General features: G+C 41.5%; 1 protein-coding gene across 11 annotated transcripts in view; it reads right to left on the bottom strand.

Annotated features, from left to right (window-relative positions):
• LOC104658187 (dual specificity protein phosphatase CDC14B) overlaps window positions 1-22,462 on the bottom strand; it is a 112,556-nt gene that overhangs the window by 30,152 nt on the left and 59,942 nt on the right. For 10 of the 11 annotated variants that reach the window (XM_030920250.1, XM_030920252.1, XM_030920251.1 and 7 more), the window contains exons 5-9: window positions 21,569-21,645; window positions 11,815-11,881; window positions 9,076-9,138; window positions 3,614-3,701; window positions 3,090-3,320 (exon numbers count right to left, since the gene is read on the bottom strand). In XM_030920250.1, the coding sequence (XP_030776110.1) occupies window positions 3,090-3,320; window positions 3,614-3,701; window positions 9,076-9,138; window positions 11,815-11,881; window positions 21,569-21,645 (526 nt within the window). The remainder of the gene's footprint in view (window positions 1-3,089; window positions 3,321-3,613; window positions 3,702-9,075; window positions 9,139-11,814; window positions 11,882-21,568; window positions 21,646-22,462) is intronic. The other variant, XM_030920253.1, reaches the window with a different exon arrangement.

Below are 22,462 nucleotides of genomic sequence, written 5' to 3'. Positions count from 1 at the left end.
CTTCATGGGCTCAGAGGAAAAGCTTTCAGGATGTTAGCTGTGGGCTTTTCACATATGGTTCTTATGTTGAGGTAATCTCCCTCTATACCTAGTTTGCACCGTGTTTTTTATCACAAAAGGGTATTGACTTTTGTCAGATGCTTTTTGTGCATTGAGAGGATCGTGTGGTTTTTGTCCTTAACGTGGTATATTACATTGATTGATTTTCATACGGTGAACCACTCTTGTAATCATGGGATAAATCCTACTTGGTCATGGTACACAACCCTTTTAAATATGCTGCTGAATTCCACTGGCTAGTATTTTGTTCAAGGTTTTTGCATCGATGTTCGTAAGTGATACTGGCCTACGGTTATCTTGCAGTCTCTTTTTGTTTGGGGTATCAGGGTAATGCTGGCCTTATTGAGTTAGAAAGTGTTCCTTTCCCCACATTTTTGAAGGGGTTGAGAAGGACTGGTTTTAGTCTTTTAAGCGTTTGGTAGGATTTACTGGTGATGCTATCATGCCCTGGGCTTTGCTTTCTCAGGAGGTTTTGGATACTTAATCTCCTTACTCGTTAGCGGTCTGTTCAGATTTTCTTTATGATTTAGTTCTGGTATTTTGTTTTTCCAGGAATTTGTCCATTTCATGTAGATTATCCCATTTGTTGTCCTACAATACTGATCACTTTTACACTACTGATCAGTTTTATTTCCATAGTATCAGTAGTAACGCCATTTTCATTTCTAATTTTAGCAATTTGAGTCTTCTTCCTTTTCTACTTCATCATTCTGGCTAAAGGTTTATCATTTTTGTTATTCTTCTTAAAGAACCAACCCTTGGTTTTGTTGATTTTCTCTACTGGTTTCTACTCTCTGTTTTACAAATTACAGTAATATAGTACTTGCAATTTTTGTATACAATAATGTACAATTATACTACTTGCAAACTACAAATTATTTTACAAATTACAATAATTTACATATTATAATATTTGCAAGTTACAATAATTACAAGTTACAGTAATAATATTTTACAAATTACCTTGTTACAATAATATTAGCTTTTATAGTGGTCCCTGTATTTGCCTTTATCAGAAATCTTTATTTCCTTTTCTCCAACGGCTGTGCGTTACTGTCTAGTGTGCTTTCATTTCAACCTATAAGGCTGCCTTTAGTATTTCTTGCAGATCAGATCTAGGGATGAAAAACTCTCGCTTAAGTGTTTGGTAGAATTTACTGGCGATGTTACTACGTCCAAGGTTTTGCTTTCTCAGGAGGTTTTTGATACTTAATCTCCTTACTAGTTAGGGGTTTATTCAGATTTTCTATTTGTTTTTTGCAAGTTACAATAATTACAAGTCACAGTAATAATATTTTACAAATTACCTTGTTACGATAATACTAGCTTTTATAATGGTCCATGTATTTGCCTTTATCAGAAAGGCAAATTGATTGCCTTGGCACTGTCTTAATTTCTCCATTATTTTTGAAGGTGTTTTGCCAGATGTAGAATTCTTAACAGGTTTTCTCCCACTTACGCATTTTGAATATATCAACCCACTGCCTTCTAGCCTCCGACGTTTCTGATGAGAGATCTGCTCACAATCTCAGAGGATGTATCCCCTGTATGTGGTAGGTCACTTCTCTCCTGCTGCTTTCAAGAGTGTCTCTGTCGTTACAGCGTGATTATAATGCATGTTCACGTGGGCCTCTGAGTTTATCCTGCTTGGAGTGTGTTGAGCTTCTTGGATATTCTTGCATATATCACATTTGGGGAGTTTTCAACCAAATCATCTGTCTGCTCCTTTATTTCTCTTCTCCTTCTGGAACTCCCACAATCTGTATCTTGGTCGACTTGGGCATGTCTCAAGAGGTCCCTTAGATTCTGTTCATTTATCTTATGCTCTTTATTCTTCCTGTTCCTCAGACTTGCTAGTTTTTTAATGGTTCTGTCTTCACACTCACTGATTCTTCTGCCTGCTCAAATATGCTTCTGAATCCCTCCAGTGAATTTTTCATCTCAGTTATAGTACATTTCATTTCCAGAATTTCTTTTTGGTGTTCTTTTTATAACTGGTTATTAACATTTTGTTCATAGATCGTTTCCTTGACTTTTCCCACGTTTTCTTTTAACTCTTGGGTATCTTTAAGATGGTTATTTAAAAATTTTTGCCTACTAAGTCCACAGTCTGATCTTTCTCAGGGACAGTTTCTGTGGATTTATTTCTTCTTCTTTTTTTTGTTCTGTCTATCACCCAGGCTAGAGTGCAGTAGCACAATCTCGGCTCACTGCAACCTCTGCCTTCCAGGTTGAAGTGATTTTTGTGCCTTAGCCTCCCGATTAGCTGGGCTTATACGTATCCGTCACCACACCCAGCTAATTTCTTTGTATTTTTAGTAGAGATGGGGTTTCACCATGTTGGTCAGGCTGGTCTCAAACTCCTGACCTCAGGCGATCCACCCACCTTGGCCTCCCAAAGTGGTGGGATTACAGGTGTGAGCCACCGTGCCCGGCCGGGATGTATTTCTTCCCTTTGTATAGGCTACACTTCCCTGTTTCTTTGTATACCTTATGATTTTTCAATAAAAACTGAAATGTGATGTTTTGTCATTATATTTTAAACTACAAATACAGCAGTAACTCTGGAGATCAGTCTCCCCCTTTCCCCAAGGCTTGCTAAGCTTATTATCCAATATTGGATTTTTTTTAACAAAACTATACTCCTTGTTTCTTAATTAACTAACAAAGAGAGTTAAATAAATCCCACTACCTTCATACCATGTATTATTGTATAGTCATTCATTTATTCAAAAAATATCTATTAAGTGCCAGGCACTGTTATAATTGCTGAAAACAGAGCAACTTGTTAAGAATAGTTTCCATAAAGACAGGCTCTTACAGTCTACGCTACACATTGATGTATCCTAGAACTTAACAATAGAGTATGCGCTCAATAAATATTTGATGAATAAATCAAAGGTTTAATGGCACTCTAAAAATAAAGGCAGTTTCGTGTTCTGACACATAAACTAAATGAATATGGTCTGTTTCTACATATTCATATACTCATACCGTATACTATTATTTAACCACCCCTAGAAACGTACCTTTACAATGTACTGCAATGGCACCCTCAGCATTTTCACAGATATCCAGGAATTCTTTGACAATGGCATCAGTAGGGGTGCTGCCATCCGCAAAGAAAAGATCATGGTGATCGAAGCCAGCATCCGTAAAGCGTTTGGCATCATACATCCTTTTATTCAGACGAATAATGGTAGTAACACTGTGATTCTTAAAATATTGAATATAAGTCTCGGGAGAATGTTGGTGGTAACCTACATAAAGAAATGCACCAGATCTTGTAAAACACATAAGAAAACAACGGCTAATAGTTTCACCTGTAATTGAGCGGAAACAGTATCTGGACTGGGAATTAAATACTAAATTGATTATAACTGTAAAAAACAAAACAAAAAGTAAGTTAAAATCCAGTCAGAATGATCTACTGAAATGACCAAGTATGCTTAAATAATTAACCCTTGGTCAAGCTTGGTGTAACTCTTTCAAAAAAAATACAGGATAGATACTCTCAATAACAAAATGAGATTGATGCCATAATTTCACATACCACTTTCAAGTCTGGCTCTTGAATGAGGTCCACAGAAGGCAATAAATCGGTCTGGTATTATCCAATTTAAATCTCCATTTTCTGCTTTCTGCAAGGGGAAGACCAGCACAATTCATTTTTAAACTCCCCACAACCTCTCTACTCAAGACTGAGTCTCTGAAGGACTTCAAACTCATCTGCTTTAGCGGAAAAGCTGTTTACAAATTGCCATGAGACACGAATCTCAATTTGCCCTGCTTTAAGTATATCTAGGGAATGGACATATATCCTGGTCCCAATCACCTTCTTTTAACAGTGTTTCATTGCTAGGGTATCAGCCCTTGGACTATAGAGCTGACTGCTGCCACACAAATATACTAACTATTTGGCTATTTTATCTGAATCAATTCTCATTTCGTTGCTGCTAATTAATAAGAAAGCAAGCAAACTTTTCCAGTATAAGGAATCTGGGAACTTCCCTGTTTTCCTGAATGACTAACTGGTTTCCAACATGAGTAATCTTGACTCCACAAACAAAGGATTTTTGAAAAACTACTTAGGTTTCTGGCTTCCCAATATTTACTTACTTACCTACTTACAGAAACTGTCTCTCCACTATTTTCCTAGCTATTTAATAAGGCAACCAATTTAAAAAGTTCATTTGTTCGTGATCAGCCTGACCAACTGGAGAAATCCTGTCTCTACTAAAACTACAATATTAGCCGGGCATGGTGGTGCATGCCTGTAATCCCAGCTACTTGGGAGGCTGAGGCAGGAGAATCGCTTGAACCCAGGAGGCAGAATGTGGTGAGCCGAGATGGTGCCACTACACTCCAGCCTGGGCAACAAGAGCAAAACTCCGTCTCAAAAAATAAAAATAATAAAAATAATAAATAAATTCACTAAACCCACCAGGAAACTCAAAATTACAACTATACCGAGATCACAGTATGTCCCTAGAAAAAAACAAATATGAACTGATATATAAGACACGTTACTTCCTGTTATTAGGTCCTTTGGATTGAGTTACCATTACTATTATAACATAGATACAGTTCAAATTGAACAATAATAGAAACTTCTCTCTTAATGAAATGGATAAGAGATACTTAAGCAGGAAGTAGAAGATACTTTATAGTGGAGAAGGAGACAACTCGTGATTAAAAACAACAGATAAATTAGCTTTGCAATTAGGGTGTTTCTACATGTACCTAAAAATGAGTCAGTAACAGAGTTTCTTGAACCTCTTCAGGACCAGGCAGGTAACCCCACACCAGCTTACTGGTCTTAATGATCAACATGGGGAATCAGTCAGCCCATGTTCCATAATACAAAGGTCTAAGCAGCTGGGTGCAGTGGCGTGCACCTGTAGTCCTAGCTACTTAGGAGACTGAGGCAGAAGGATCACGTAAGCCCAGGAATTTGAGTCCAGCCTGGGCAACATAGTGAGACCCTATCTCTTGAAAAAAAAAAAGAAGAAGAAGAAGAAGAAGAAGAAGAAGAAGAAAAGGTCAAAGCAGGAATGAGGGCAGTTGTTGCCAGATATTCCAATTTTAAAGTGAAATCAGAAATCCGGACTTTTAAATAAGAAACTCGTGATGAGTTGTTGGCAACAACTAGATTTCACTGAATTGCTGATGCCGTTAATTAAGATACATCCTGAATTCGGAGGAGCTGAAACAGGAAAAAATGGGCATTGTAGAATCAATGAAAGACACTATCACCAATTTCTAAATACACTATAATAACTGAACAAAACTGGTGTATGGGAACCTAAACAGTTCCCTGTGTTACCACACAGCTTCATGGAGGTGAAGACATCTGTGGTGTGCCCCTGCTACCCCCCCGGCCAGACCCTCCAATCTCTACAGTGGTGACAGGGGAGTTACTTGGTGCCTATATTATTCATTAACAGCATACAAAGGCATCACTACAAAAGGAACAAATACCAACTAGTGTTTTTAGCAGTTTTGCTTACCTAGACAAAGTAACTTGCTTCAAATGTTTAAAGGACAGCCACAAAAAAGGTGTTAATAATTTAGCTATATTCTGTAGGTTTAAGGTGCTAAACATCATTGTACTTTAGAAATGGACTGCTGTCAGAGAAGTCAAGACAGGGTTGGCCCTAAAGAATCCTACAATGTATTCTTACATCTTTGGTACATCACAGTAACAACTGAGTGTCATTAGTACCTGAAATTGAAAAAATAGTTCAGTTGGCCGGGCACGGTGGCTCAAGCCTGTAATCCCAGCACTTTGGGAGGCCGAGACGGGCGGATCACGAGGTCAGGAGATCGAGACCATCCTGGCTAACACGGTGAAACCCGTCTCTACTACTAAAAAATACAAAAATCTAGCCAGGCGAGGTGGTGGGCGCCTGTAGTCCCAGCTACTCGGGAGGCTGAGGCAGGAGAATGGCGTGAACCCGGGAGGCGGAGCTTGCAGTGAGCTGAGATCTGGCCACTGCACTCCAGCCTGGGCAACAGAGTGAGACTCCATCTCAAAAAAAAAAAAGAAAAAGAAAAAGAAAAAAATAGTTCAGTTATACAAAAGAGTTTGAAATAATATTTCCTTTGGACATTGTGAAAAAAGAGTTTCTCTGAGGATTCAGATGCTGCTACATGAAGTGCTGCTGTTGAGAAATCACGTCCCCATTGCTCCTCCCATTGCTGGGGAGCAAGTCTGCTCAAGGTAACTACAGCAGGCTAAGAAGACAGGAGGCTACAATTACTCTGGGCTGAAAAAGCCTTTAACACAGTATCTTACTCATTCCCTATTTGGAGGATGAAGCTGTAGAATCAATTACTTATTCTTTTAAAATATATATATATGTTAAAAAACATAGAAACACGCCTGTGGTTTTGCCTGGCTCATCTCTCCCTGGCCCTGTCCTATCTTCTTAAAAAAATTTTGTGTGGTTGGGTGCGGTGGCTCACATTTGTAATCCCAGCACTTTGGGGAGACCGAGGGAAGTAGATCCCTTGAGCACAGGAGTTTGTGACCAGCCTGGGAAACGTGGCAAATCCCATCTCTACAAAAAATTTAAAAATTAGCTGGGCATGGTGGCATGTGCCTGTAGTCCCCGCTACTGGGAGGCTTGAGGTGGGAGGATCACTTGAACCCAGGAGGTTGAGACTTGCAGTGAGCCAAGATCGCACCACTGCACTCTAGCCTGGGCAGCAGAGTGAGACCCTGCCTCTAAAACAGAAAGAAAGGGCCGGGCGCGGTGGCTCAAGCCTGTAATCCAGCACTTTGGGAGGCCAAGACGGGAGGATCACAAGGTCAGGAGATCAAGACCATCCTGGCCAACACAGTGAAACCTTGTCTCTACTAAAAAATACAAAAAACTAGCTGGTCGAGGTGGTGGGCGACTATAGTCCCAGCTACTCGGGAGGCTGAGGCAGGAGAATGGCGTGAACCCAAAGCTCACTGCAGTGAGCTGAGATCCGGCCACTCCAGTTTGGGCGACAGAGCGAGACTCGGTCTCAAAAAGACAGACAGAAGAAAAGAAAGAAAAGAAAAAAAGAAAGAAAAGAAAGAAAAGAAAAGAAAGAAAGAAAAGAAAGAAAGAAAAGAAAGAAAGAAAGAAAGAAAGAAAGAAAGAAAGAGAAAGAAAGAAAGAAAGAAAGAAAGAAAGAAAGAAAGAATAAAGAAAGAAGAAAAAATAAATAAAATAAAATAAAAATTAAAAATAAAATAAATAAAACTGTTAGAAAATAAATTTTTTTTGGTCCGGCTGGTTTGATGGCGCTGACCCTGTGCCCCAGGCTCCTGGGATGGCCAGAGAACTAAGGCTGGCCAGAGTATTCCTTAGCCCAGCCCTGCCCTGCCAAAGAACACAGGCTGGTGCAGAGATGGGCACATGCTGTAAGTCAGGACAGTGAGATGCATTCGTGGGCCTTCTGATGGAGCTAAGATTATACTTTTCTGATCATCTTGCCAAACTGGCAGATCAAAGGTGCTGGGGGCCATTTGTACCACTACTGGAGAAGGCTGGCCTGAGAATAAAACTAGCTTCAAGTCCAATTTCTGATTAAGTGTCTGAGCACCTGAAGGGGTATGCTAGAAGCCAAACCTGTTCCTGGACTTTTAATTATGTAATCCAGTAAATTTTTCCCTTTTTTTGAGACAGAATCTCGCTCTGTCACCCAGGCTAGAGTGCAGTGAGGTGATCTCAGCTCACCGCAACCTCTGCCTCCAGGGTTCAAGTGATTCTCTTGCCTCAGCCTCCTGAGTAGCTGGGACCATAGGCACACACCACCACGCCTGGCTAACTTTTTGTATTTCAGAGATGGGGTTTCACCATGTTGCCCAGGCTGGTCTCGAACTCCTGAGCTCAGGCAATCCGCCGACCTAGGCCTCCCAAAATGCTAGGATTACAGGCATGAGCCACTGCGCCTGGCAAATTTTTCCTTTTTAATTTAAGCTATTTGTGTTTACTTTCTGTAACTTGCAACCAGAAGTATCCTGACAAAAAGCAGGTTATGGCAAAAAAAAGATATTTTCCAGAGATAATTAGGTGTATGACTATTCATCTCATCATATTCTACACTAAGGGTTTTAAAAGCATCTCAATCACTGTGCGACAGTCATCAATACTAAAATACATTTAAACTAAACAGTATAAAGAACATACAGCGGCACATTCATTCACTCCGGAATTGTGCATCAAATGTAGAAATTCCCACTGAGAATTGGGACTGGAGAAATAGGGATAAGAAGATGAAGAGTTGACTTTTTTTCACTCTATACACATCTAAAACAAAACAAGAATACTGCTTCTGTAAGTGAAACGGGTGATTGAGAAAGCTAAAAACAGGGTCGTGCACAGTGGTACATGTCTGTAATCCTAGCACTTTGGGAGGCCAAGGTGGGAGAAGTGCATGAAGCCAGGAGTTCGAGTCTAGTACGGGCAACAAAGTGAAACCCCATCTCTACAAAAATAAAAATAAAAAAATTAGCCAGGCATGGTGGTACATACCTGTGATTCCAGCTACTTGGGAGGCTGAAGAAAGAGGATCATTTAAGCCCAGAAGTTCAAGGCTGCAGGGAGCCATGCAGTGAGCCATGCACACCACTGTACTTCAGCCTAGGTAACAGAGTGAGACTTGGTCTCTTTCTCTCTCTCTCTCTTTTTTCAATTTTAAAAAAGAAAAATTAAAAACAGGCAGAGAAATTTTGGTCAGACTACAAACCATAAGAGGACGAGTAAATTCTGGAGATCTAATGTGTGTACTGTATGCTTGAAATCTGCTAGAGTATATCTCAGGTATCCTCATCCCACACACCAAAAGACTAAATTATGTGAGGTGATGAATATGCTAATTAGCTTGATTAATCATTTCATGGTGTATACATATATCAAAACATTACTTTGTACATCTTAAGTATATGTAAGTTTTATTTGTCAATTACTCCCCTCAATAAAGCTGGGGGTGGGGGGAGGCGGGAAAGAGTTGAAAACATGATCCTTGAAGACTTACTTCATAGTGTTCATATTCATCAAGGTTAAATGAGTTGAAATTAAGGAAGCCATACTGCATTGCCTAAAATCCAAAAGAAAGCTTTTAAGAACAAGGATGCAAGTAAGAAAACAGTTTCCTATCCAATTTCAGAATACTACATATCAGGGGGCCCCCCAAAAGTATTGTCATAATCAGATTACTTTCCATTGAACAGCTTTCAAAGGAAGTGGGAGGCATCTTCTAAATGCTTCTTTTATATGGAAATTAGTTATAACTACATATAATGAGTTTGTTGTGTTTTGTTTGGGTTTTGTTTGTGAGATGTGCTTTTTTTACTTTCATTCGCCAATCATCCTATCCATGCATTGTTAAGTAATCACGCCCTGAAAGTAATCCTCTTCTCTTACCAGATCACCACCTCTGGTTGAAAATTCAGAAGTTTAGGATTCAAATATAATACACAACCCAATGGTCTCTACATCGGTAAGAAAGAGCAGAGAATCTATGGGCTAGTTTATCCCAAACAAAGCCCTCATACTTCATCCATATCTTCATTTTCAAATTCTTCTGAACAGTCTTTAATCAATGTTCCCTAAACTAAACACAGCTTTGACATCAACACTAAAATAAAAAATTTTGAGGAAAAAAGTTATTCTTTCCATAGGAATAAAACAAAACATTTTCTGTCCTATCCTACAGCCTCCCTCTGTGTGACAGCACGCAGAGTGTGCTAATAACCAAAATAAGCAGAGTGTCTATTTTCTGAGACAAAGACAAACAGAGCTGGTGGCCTCTGAGAAATGTCCTCCCAGCTTGCTGATCACTGAGCCAAACAGGAGGGAAGCAAGAACTCTTGATCCACAAGGTATTCTTGGTTCAAAGAGGGGGCTTGTGTACACCCAGTTTTCAAAACATAAACTACTGAAACACAAACGTAAAATAAGAAGGCTAGAATACCAACTAAAAAGATCTTCATTTATATAGTTATTTTAACACTAATCCCAAGACTAAGTCAATCACAAAATTTATTTCCTTGACTTCAATATATTTCATGATTTTGGACTACAGCTATTCCTAATAGAATGAAACAATAAAAAAAGTAGTTTACAAGGCATTCCTATTTTCCTTTGAATTTCACGAGGTGATCTTATTGGAAGCGGATCACACTGAAAACATAATTACCCTGATGCATGTTTCTTCATCTATGCAATATTCACAGTCAGTCACAAATAAAAAATGTTCACACTGAAAATCAGAAGCCAGTGACCCTTAAATAAAACTAAATATAGTGGTTGGGTGCAGCGGTGCACACCTATAATCCCAGCACTTTGGGAGGCCAAGGTGAGTGGATCACTTGAGCTCAGGAGTTCGAGACCAGCCTAGGCAACATAGTGATACCTCGTCTCCACAAAAAAATACAAAAATTAGCCAAGCATCACAGGAAAAATAAAAATGTAATTTAAAAAACCCAAAATATAGTAGGAAAAGGGCAATCTTTGACCTATCATACCAGCTAATTGACTTTGGGTACAATACCCAATTAAAAAAAAAAGCCAAAACGTAACAATAGAAGCTGCGATATGGTGTTATAATAATAGATCATTTCTAAAGCTCTCAAAGCTTTGCTTTTCTCTTTTTAAAGGTGAGTGTACCTACCTGCATGAGCCCACCTGGCAGGGGCTGCAACTGCAACTAGAAGGTACCATTTACCCCTGTTGCCCTTTAGTCTCCAGATTTCCACTAGTGCCCCGTACCTGCCCACACTGAGGGCCCATGGAGCTGCCTCAGAGCCCATGACAACTACCCCAATCAGCTCCATACCCCACAGTCACTGGACTCAAATCCAAACAAATTATGTTCCCATACCTCACTGATTGATATAGGAAAAAAAGTACACTAATTCGTTTCTGAATTTGTATGCTGATTAGTCCCCTTGTTTTAAGACATGTCAGTCACAATTCCCAGCAAGGCACCATGTTTCATTATACAAGAAAGTAAACCTGGGTTCCTTTTGGCTCTAAAAGCACAAGTTACAGAAAACTTGAGTGCTGTCAAAGGCTTATTTGATCTATGGGCTACTGATTTACCATTCTAGTTTCTTGTGCTGTCCTGACATTAATACCAGGACTTGCTGCACTGTGTAACCCCAGGGGACCCTGTTCACGTAGAACGTGATGGGCATGTCCCCTGGAATCGACACAGCAGCCCTGGTCATAACCCCAAGAAATCACTTGGAAATGGTTTGACAAAGCAGCCGTGATCCACTTAGTTTCATAGAAAACTGTATAACAAACTAAATGAGGCATTCAAATTCTGTTGAACTAGAAATTGAACGTCTAAGTGTTTGACAGTGACTGGGTGACATCTGTGGTAATGGTATTGGCGGGAATCAGGTATACAGAATATACAAACCAAAGAGAACTTACCAGTAGACCAGTCATCCTTACTTTTGTTCTTTTAGATCACAATATACTCAAAACCAATTCTGGATCTAGAACCTAGTTGTATAACTCTTATTTTCCCTGTTTCTTAAGTGACTTTTCCCCCAGCTCATACACAGAAGCACTCAGAAATTCAGAATAAACCGTTTCCTGGTTTGGTCTCATTCTGACATTAGTTGGGAAGTGAGTGCACCTCTGTCACCATATACATCTTGGAAGAAACGTTAACATAAAGATCTCGGGAAGAAGGCCTAGTCTTCTTGGACCACATGTTAGTTCCTCAGCACAAACGGGGTGCAGCCTATATGTCACTTACCTTCTTTACTGCATGGAAACAGTCAAGAAGTGTAATGTAGAAATTGCAGCCTCCATAGGCAGCATCTCTGAAACCCAAAAGTAATAAAATATAGATTAGTTAATCTTCTGCAATTACACTTACCTAAGACAAACTTGACTAGAATTTAAAATCAAACATATACTCAGAATCATTATCAAGAAAAAAATCTCACCTTTTGACTTTTTAAATAAAAGATAAATCAATTACAAATTTCACTGCAGTTTCTACCTATTCCAATAGGTACTGTTTTATGGGTCTGGATCAATAATGACCACTTCCTAAATTTCAAATATTCTCTCTGGATTATTTTTGGCTTTAATAGCTGAGCTACCTTCTTGAATTCAACAAATCAATACCTATCTCTCCCCCTAAAAGGGCAAAGCATTTGAATTTTTTCTTTAAGCTGGAAAATACCATATGAAATCTTATTGGGAAAGACTGCTTTTTGATCCTGTAATAAACATATGTGTGTATGTGTGTCTAAGTATATGTGCGCGTCTGTGTGTGTGTGTCTCCAACCAAGTATGACAGAAATACTGAGAAATCAAGGTCATATTTAAAATACTAGGTAGAATGTCATAAGCATTTTGTTCCTATTATTATGCTAAAGACTTTTACCCATGTAACTAGATAACTTCCGGGTTTTTTAACTTTTTTAATAGAGATAACGTCTTGCCCTGTTGCCCAGGTTGGGGTACAGTGGTATAATCATAGCTTACTGCAGCCTCAAACTCCTGGGTTTAAGCGATCCTCCCACCTCAGCCTCCCCAGTAGCAAGGACCACAGGCATGTACCATCGCATCTAGTTAACTTTTTCCTTTTTTTTTTTCAAGGTAGAGACGGAGTCTCATTATGATACCCAGGCTGGTCTTAAACTTCTGGCCTATGCCGGGTGTGGTGACTGACGCCTGTAATCCCAGCACTTTGAGAGGCCAAGGCAGGTGGATCACGAAGTCAGGAGTTCAAGACCAGCCTGGCCAAGATGGTGAAACCCCGTCTCTACTAAAAATACAAAACTTAGCCAGGCATGGTGGCGGGCCTGTAATCCCAGCTACTCAGGAGGCTAAGGTAGAGAACTGCTTGAACTCAGTAGATGGAGGCTGCAGTGAGCCGAGATCATACCACTGCACTCCCGCCTGGGTGACAGAGTGAGACTCTATCTCAAAACAAACCAAAAAAAACTGGCCAGGCGCGATGGTTCACGCCTGTAATCCCAGCACTTTGGGAGGCCGAGGCGGGCGGATCACGAGGTCAGGAGATCGAAATTATCCTGGCTAACACGGGGAAACCCCGTCTCTACTAAAAATACACAAAATTAGCTGGGCGTGGTGGTGGGCACCTATAGTCACAGCTACTTGGGAGGCTGAGGCAGAATGGCGTGAACCCGGAGGCGGAGCCTGCATTGAGCAGAGCTTGTGCCACTGCACTCCAGCCTGGGCAACAAAGCAAGACTCCATCTAAAAGAAAAAAACAAAAAAACAAACAACTCCTAGTCTTAAGCAGTCCTCTCACCTTTTTGGCCTCCCGAAGTGTTGAGATGACAGGTGTAAACTGCTGTGCCCCGCCTTCTTCCTGATTCTTAAAGGACAGTAGTAATACCAATAAAACCACAGGATCTAACGAGCCAACTACCTTCCACAGGGTCACTAGTTTTGGGAAAGTGCTTATATTACTTTATAGACAACTCCATCCACCCCAACACTGCATCAACACATAGCAGTAATCTTAGTATATGAATCTCTTAATATCAAGTAAGGTTTTACCCAGAGAAATAAGGCACCCCTGATCCCTACCTGCTTCTCCTTTTTGGCTACCTTGAGCCATTACAAGATGAAATTTTCTGGAATTAGGCAACAAAAAAATTAATTTAATCATGATTAAGCTAGGCACGCAGAAAAACTGTGCCTATCTGAACGGTACTCATTTGCTTCTGGGGCAACAGGGTTGCTGGTGGAGCTCTCACTAATTCCCCATCTTATTTGGGTCTTCACACTGTAATATTTCTTACTGTGAGGCAGTTACATACATATATGTAAAATCTTACTGCTGTACACTTAAAAGATTAGTGTTTTTGAGGCCGGACGCGGTGGCTCACGCCTGTAATCCCAGCACTTTGGGAGGCCGAGGCAGGTGGATCATGAGGTCAAGAGATTGAGATCATCCTGGCCAACATGGTGAAACCCTGTCTCTACTAAAAATATAAAAATTAGCTGGGTGTGGTGGCACACACCTGTAGTCCCAGCTACTTGGGAAGCTAAGGCAGGGGAATCACTTGAACCCGGGAGGCGGAGGTTGCAGTGAGCCAAGATCGCGCCACTGCACTCCAGCCTGGTGACAAAGCAAGACTCCTATCTCAAAAAAAAAAAAAAAAATTAGAGTTTTGTTAAAAACTGTAAGTTACACATTTTAAACTTTTAATTCTTGCTCAAACCTTAAGGGCCAAGACTACAGCAATGAGGGAAAGAAAAGGCATCCTTTTCAGCTAAAATCGTCTTCAATGTTACTGACTGAGCTGCTTAGAATTACTAAGCTATGCGAACCTTCACGAGGACAGAATGCAGGGTCTTGTTTTGTTTTCTTTTTTTGAGACAGGGTCTTGCTCTGTTGCCCAGGCTGGAGTGCAGTGGTGCAAGCATGGCTCACTGCAGCCTTGACCTCCTGGGCTAAAGTAATCCTCCCACCTCAGCCTCTGGAGTAGCTGGGACCACAGGTGCACACCACCATGCCTGGCTACATTTTTGTTTTTTGGTAAAGTTGGGGTTTCACCATGTTGCCCAGGCTGGTCTGGAACTCCTGAGCTCAAGCAATCTGCCTGTTTCAGCCTCCCAAAGTGCTGGGATTTTAGGTGTGAGCCACTGCGTTCAGCCGACACAAGGTCTTAGAACACACCATTTTTGTTCTATAAGGTTCTGAATTGAAAACCTTGTCTTCTACATCCTAGAAAAGGTCTTTATCTAACCTAAAAGACCATGATTTTCCCAACACCTTATTGGCAATATTCAGAAAGAAAAAAAAACAAAAGGACTTGCAGCGGTGGTCCCCAGGCCAGCAGCACCAGGACCACCCCACCCATCAGAAATGCAAATTCTCAGGGCCACCCCACATCTACTGAATCAGGGCCAGGTAATTTGTGTCTTAACAGGTCCTCTAGATGTCTGTGATTGTGTTCAAGTTTATGAACCACCGACCTACAAATCAATACAAATCCTGGTTTTGTAGAAATAGGGTGTTCATGGAATAAACAACCCATTTAGGTAGAAAAACTAAGGCAGGAAAATGAAGTAGTTTAGCCTAAATCAAATCAAAATTATCAACGGAAATGGAGTAAACCCTCAAGCTGGATACCAATGATTTTAACCATGTCTCCTCTGTGAAGGACTACGATTATCTTCTTTTATTTTTTGAGACACAGTCTCCCTCAGGAGTGAGTGCAGTGGCGTGATCTCGGCTCACTGCAAGCTCCGTCTCCCGGGTTCACGCCATTCTCCCGCCTCAGCCTCCCGAGTAACTGGGATTACAGGCACCCGCCACCACACCCAGCTAATTCTATTGTATTTTTAGTAGAGATGGGGTTTCACCGTGTTAGCCAGGATGGTCTCGATCTCCTATGACTCACCCACCTTGGCCTCCCAAAGGGCTGGGATTACAGGCTTGAGCCACCGCGCCCGGCCTGATTATCTTCTTAACCTACTGATAATTATTTTCCAATCAAGTTAAAGGCATGTTGATTCAGTCTCTGTGACATTTTGACAAACTTCTTCAATGCTTTCTCTTTTCTTTTGCACAGCCCCACTCCAATCTGTGATGATTTCACAAGCTTTCATCTGGGCCCTGCTGAAGTCCTGCCTCATACATCATAGAATCTGAATATACGACAAGAATCTTTGTTCACTCAAGTTTATTTCATTAGCACCTCCAATTTTAGACACACCCACATCACATCTTCCTCCCACCGAGCATTCAGTCTTCTTCCAATAGGCAGAACAGCAACTCTGAGGCTCGGTTTATAAGCCTTGGGGAGTGGGGAGGGATCCTCGTCACCAAGATCATTTAACAAATTTGGAAAACACGTAAGAACCAATAAAGGGGCACTGCTTGGAAACTGCACAACAATGTCAAATACTAGTTTTAAAGAATGGCAACTTTCATAGCAGCTCGTATTCACCACAGCCAAAAACTGCAAATGACCCAAATATCCATCAAAAGGACAACAGGTAAATAAATGGTGGTATATTCATAGACTGGAATGCTACAAAAGCAAAAAAAAAAAGGATGAACTACTGATACCTGCCACAACACAGGTAGATCTCATGGACATTACATATGTGAAATCCAGTTGCCAGCTCCCCAAAATGCATACCAGTTATCTGAAGTTCAAAAGCAAGCAAAACTTTTAGTGATAGAAGTCAGAGCAATGATTAGCTGGGGGTGATGACTGACTGGAAAGGGGTAGGAGGGAATCTTTCAGGAGACAGATAACTTTTTTTTGGGGGACGGAGTTTCGCTCTTGTCGCCCAGGCTGGAGTGCAATGACGCAATCTCAGCTCACTGCAATATCTGCATCCCAGGTTCAAGTGATTCTTGTGCCTCAGCCTCCAGAGTAGCTGGGATTTGATTACAGGTGTGCGCCACCATGCCCTGCTAATTTTTGTATTTTTAGTAGAGATAGGGTTTCACCACATTGGCCAGGCTGGTCTCGAACTCCTGACCTCAGGAGATCCGCCTATCTCAGCCTCCCAAAGTGCTGGAATTACAGGTGTGAAACGCTGCACCTGGCCCAAGATAGTGATTTTTTAAAAATGTAGGTAAATGGCCGGGCGTGGTAGCTCATGCCTGTAATCCCAGCACTTTGGGAGGCTGAGGCAAGAGGATCACGAGGTCAGGAGACGGAGACCATCTCGGCTAACACGGTGAAACCCCGTCTCTACTAAAACTACAGAAAATTAGCCAGGCGTGGTGGTGGGTACCGGTAATCCCAGCTACTCAGGAGGCTGAGGCAGGAGAATCGCTTGAACCTGGGAGGAGGAGGCTGCAGTGAGCCAAGACCACACCAATGCACTCCAGCCTGGGGTGACAGAGGGAGAGTCTGTCTCAAAAAAAAAAAAAAAAGAAAAAAGAAAGACATAGTCTTGTTCTGTTGTGCAGGCTGAGTGCAGTGGCATAATCAAAGCCCACTGAAGCCTCCTAGGCTTGAGGGATCCTCCTGCCTTAGTCTCCCAAGTAGCTATGACTACAGAAATATGCTACCATGCCCAGCTAATTTTTTTTCCCCCCAGAGAGAAACGGTCTTGCTATGCTGCCCAGTCTGGTCTTCCAACTCCCGGCCTCAAGCCATCCTCCCGCCTCAGCATTCCAAAGTGCTGGAATTATAGGCATGAGCCGCCATACCCAGCCTATACCATGTGTTTTATATGCAGGATGTCACTTCATCCTCACAACCCCCTCAGGGAGATTTTATTACTGTTTCTGTTTAAAGACTAGGAGACCAAGGCTCAAATCTGTAAAAGACCACAGAGATATCAGTAGCAGAGCTGACAGCAAAACTCCCATCTGATGTCAAGTCAAGCTATTAACAAATATACAATGCTACCTCTCAAGAAAACAGGAAGCAGAGGCAAGCCCCCCCCACCACAAAAACAACTAAGAAGCAAAGAGATAATACCAGAGAACAGAAACACACACTGTTCATAACAATGATCCTATGACATTTTAAAAAAAGTAAACTATATTTTATACTATTTAATCATGCAGACCAGACACAGAGAAATATTTACTATAACTCGGTAAGGAATCATATAAACACACGCACTTGCGCACGCACACACACACACACACACACACACATGCACTTTAAAACTCTGTAGCTCACCCCTGTATTCCCAGCACTTTGGGAGGCCAAGGTGGGCGGATCACTTGAGGCCAAGGGTTTGAGACTAGCCTGGGCAACATAGTGAAACCCCATCTCTACCAAAAATACAAAAATTAGCCAGGCATGGTGGCGCCTGCTCTAGAGGGTGAGGCGTGAGAATTGCTTGAACCTGGGAGGCAGAGGTTGCAGTGAGCCGACATTGTGCCACTGCACTCCAGCCTGTGCGACAGAGCAAGATTTCGTCTCAGAAAAAGAAAATAAAAAAAAAGAGAATTCGATCTAAGCTGAATTAAATCTAATTAAATAAAACATTGCCATGTAACATAAAGTAACTTATTCACTATAAATGATTGCCATTCTTGCACAATGTCTTATTAGCAATACTTTGTTGGTTACATTTATTCTATGTACTTGAAGTGGCAAGATACAAAGAATATAATGTCATTTCTATCAAAATATTATCAGGCTTTATTAATTCTGATTGGACTACTTTCTAACTGATAAGTTCTTTAGAACACTATATGTGAGGAAGCACTAAATTTAAAAACTTTAAGTCGGCCGGGCGCGGTGGCTCAAGCCTGTAATCCCAGCACTTTGGGAGGCCGAGACGGGCGGATCACGAGGTCAGGAGATCGAGACCATCCTGGCTAACACGGTGAAACCCCGTCTCTACTAAAAAATACAAAAAAACCAGCCGGGCGAGGTGGCGGGCGTCTGTAGTCCCAGCTACTCGGGAGGCTGAGGCAGGAGAATGGCGTAAACCTGGGAGGCGGAGCTTGCAGTGACCTGAGATCCGGCCACTGCACTCCAGCCTGGGTGACAGAGCGAGACTCCGTCTCAAAAAAAAAAAAAAAAACTAAGTCAATCATAGGTTGACACTTTTGTAAAATAAATATGAAATGCAATAGTACTGTAGTATTACATACCCAGTAACGCAGTAATCTTATTTTTGTGAATAAATTACTAGAAAAATGAAAGGGAAAAAAAAAAACAAAATACAAGTCCAAATTTCTTCTACTGTTTGATTCTACAGACATAAAATTGCTCTATTCAATAACTATAAATGCTTCTAAAATCTTACTCACAGCTTCTGTATTTCTCTCATCACAGACCAGCACCAGTTCACAGGCCACACTTAAGGAAACAGCGTTTAGGTCAGGCGCGGTGGCTCACGCCTATAATCCCAACCCTTTGGGAGGCTGAGGCGGGCGGATCACGAGGTCAAGAAATCAAGACCGTGCTGGCCAACATGGTGAAATTCTTTTCTCTACTAAAAATACAAAAATTAGCCAGGCGTGGTGGCATGCACCTGTAGTCCCAGCTACTGGGCAGGCTGAGGCAGGAGAATCGCTTGAACCTGGGAGGCGGAGGTTGCAGTGAGCCCAGATCACACCACCGCACTCCAGCTTGGTGACAGAGCAAGACTCCAACTCAAAAAAAAAAAGAAAAAAAAAAAAAAACACTGTTTAGATAAATCAAATACCTAGTGTCTATGATAGAAGAGATTCAAATTTCACAAACCTGAATGGTTTCTAGTTGTGTCTTGCCTTTTGGAGAATTACTGACTGATGCTCCTGGGACCACAAGGAACTAACTTCATTTCTCAGTGCCAAACTTCAATAATTTGAAACACAGCAAGGCAGTAAGCAATGCTTATTCTGTTTTTGGTACCTGTATTTAGATTAACTCAAAACGTCTTTTTTCACATCAACAGTGCCACACTGTGTGAAATGTGTGAGCACGTTCCTATCTCAGGATCTTGTGCTGTAAATGGAAGAGTGGCATCGCAAAGGATTATCATTATAAAGAAGAGTTCTATAGAACAAATGTCACCACATCAGGAGATGACCAAGGTGCCTGTGACTCAAGACCAAAAATACAATCATTTCGGTTTTTTTTTTTTTTGAGACGGAGTCTCGCTCTGTCACCCAGGCTGGAGTGCAGTGGCCAGATCTTAGCTCACTGCAAGCTCCGCCTCCCGGGTTCACGCCATTCTCCTGCCTCAGCCTCCCGAGCAGCTGGGACTTTTGTATTTTTAGTAGAGACGGGGTTTCACCGTGTTAGCCAGGATGGTCTCGATCTCCTGACCTTGTGATCCGCCCGTCTCGGCCTCCCAAAGTGCTGGGATTACAGGCTTGAGCCACCGCGCCCGGCCAAGCATTTCTTTTAAAGGAAGAATGTGGTTGCTGTTATGTTATAGGTTGAGAAGAAGAATTTTCCAGCTTAGAAAATAATCTTTATCTCCCCCCTTCCCTTCCTACCTACCTCAAATAAAAGAATACTTAAGATGAGCCATGACCTAGCAGAAAGGGATGATACTGGGTTCAAGCCAATTCTAATTTGCTAAATCACCGATCTTCACAATCTTTCATGCAGTGTGTTACTGAAGTCTTACGACTGCCCTGAGAAATTGTTATTTCATGGAGTAAGTCCACAGGCGGGCCTATAAAGTTATTTGAAAAGGAGATTCTGCCAATAATTACAAGTACCTATGCCAAAGCTCATCTAAAATGAAGTCAGATTCACAAACTTCCTTTTTTAAAGTCAGGGCCACACATTCAAAATCAGGCATTTGTGGTATATGCAACAATCCTAATACGATAAATTAATGAACTAATTAGTTTGAACAATGAACTAATAAGCAATAGTTATTAGTTCACTGTACAAGCAGTGAACTAATTTGTGAATGGAAGAACAAGCAGTTTTGAAAATATCAAAGTCTTCAATGAGTAAAATTATTTCACACATTTATTACCCATTAAGTACCTACCATACAAGTATTTACATTATAGAGCTATGTCAAGTATTTTGATAAACAAGCAGAAACATTTTTAGAACTTAATTTGATTTAAGCACCAGTCCTCTTGAAATATCTTCAACACAATCGCATGCTAAGCTTGAGATGAGGATGTCATCCATTCCTGTAGACATCACTATCTACCACCTCTGAACACAGCGACTTGACTGGTTTTTCTGGAAGTGGTACTGCATTAGCAACCTTACCGGCTATCTCTACTGACTGTGTGCCCAGAAAAAAGGGGTTCATTTTGGACCCAGAAAGTAACTACTGATTACTGGGAACATGTCTTCACTTCTCAGGAACCACACTCCTCAGTGGGAGTTTTGAGTACCACAGCCCAGGATTCTCACCTGAGTACGAAGCCTAGGTTTTGGGTTTTTGGTTTTGTTTTTGTTTTTGAGACAAGTTATCTCTCTATTGCCCAGGCTTGAGTGCTGTGGTGTGACCATAGCTCACTCACCGCACCCTCGAACTCCTGGGCTCAAACAATCCTCCAGCCTCAGCCTCCCAAGTAGCTGGGACCACAGGCACGCGCAACCATGCCTGGCTGATTTTTTTTTTTTTTTTGTAGAGATGGGGCCTGTCTTTGTTGCTGAGGTTGGTCTGGAACTCCTGGGCTCAGGCAATCATTCCACCTTGGCATCCCAATTTGCTGGGATTACAGGCATGAGCCACTGTGCCCAGCCAAAGCTTAGTTTTCATCAACGGCAGTGGTTCTCAACGTAGGGAGATTTTGCTCTCCATCCCCCAAGGCCACTTACAGGGATATATGGCAATGTCTGCAGAGACATTCTGAGTTTTGACAATTAGAGTGGGTGTGGGGATTTTACCAGCATCTAGTGGGCAGAAGCCATGGACGCCACTCAACATCCTACGATGCACAAGATAGCGCCCCCATGACAAAAGGTGAGCATTGTCACTGTGGAAAAACCCAGATGTGTGGTGTTATTTGTGCTCACCCTAAAATGACTATTTACCAGATCTTCTTTTTTCAGAAACAACTATCAAGATATTTCTGGCAAGGATCTGATTACCTGAATCTACCACATCATTCTTATATTTACCTGAAAGGAATATAGGATGTCTCTCCAAAGATTAATATTCTATATGCTTCTTCTGGAGTTCTCCCCAAATATATAACCTGTTTGGAAAAAAGAAGAAAAAGGCAATTTATTTCTAAGCGAAGGTACAGTGCTGTCACTGCGAAATCAATTTTGTCCAATTTCCAACCAACTGAGCCGGGTTCTCCAGCCTTCTCCAGGAGCCCAGGAATCACCCAGAATCCTGTCCACAGATTTCTTTTTTGTTTAAATCCTCCATTGCTGGTTTCTGTTGTTTGCAGCATGAGCCCTGACCAACAACTCTTCACAGCAACCTTTCGTGGTAAGACGCACGGTATTTTAAAAACAGATTTTCCAAATCAAGATGTTAGACTGATCCCATGCTTTTACCTCCCCTCCTTCCTGCAAGTCCACTGAAATGACAGCTCAGCAGCGTGTAGGAGATGGGGGCAGGGTTAGAATGGGGTGAGGAGGAAAGAGACACAAAAGCAGAACACAGACGTGATTAACTCTGCCCATGGAGGTGTAAGGGCTTGCAATACGGAACAAGTTGATTATCCAACTGCACTTGCTTTTGACGCTCACTGACTTCTTTTGTCCTTAGAACTGTGCTATGCTTTGACTTTAATCTGGGAGAACACCTCAAGCATATTCTTCAGCATCTGAGGTCTATAGTTGGTGTTCCTTGCATTTCCAAACATTCCTTTTTTCCCCTTGACCTTTATTATTTGACTACTACGCGTAGGATTTTTGGTCTGCAGTCATTTCCTCTCGATAGTTTCTAGATAATGTTCCCATGTCTTCTCACTTCTAGTGTTACAGAAGTATTTTACTGGTCTGAGTATCTCTGACTGCTCCTTACAAGTAACCTGTTTGTTCTAGAAATGTGGAGTTTGA

The sequence above is a fragment of the Rhinopithecus roxellana genome, chromosome 16 (assembly GCF_007565055.1).
Source record: "Rhinopithecus roxellana isolate Shanxi Qingling chromosome 16, ASM756505v1, whole genome shotgun sequence".
Lineage (NCBI taxonomy): Eukaryota > Metazoa > Chordata > Mammalia > Primates > Cercopithecidae > Rhinopithecus > Rhinopithecus roxellana.
Note: the sequence above shows the minus strand (reverse complement) of the source record. Positions and strands in the feature narration are given on the sequence as shown.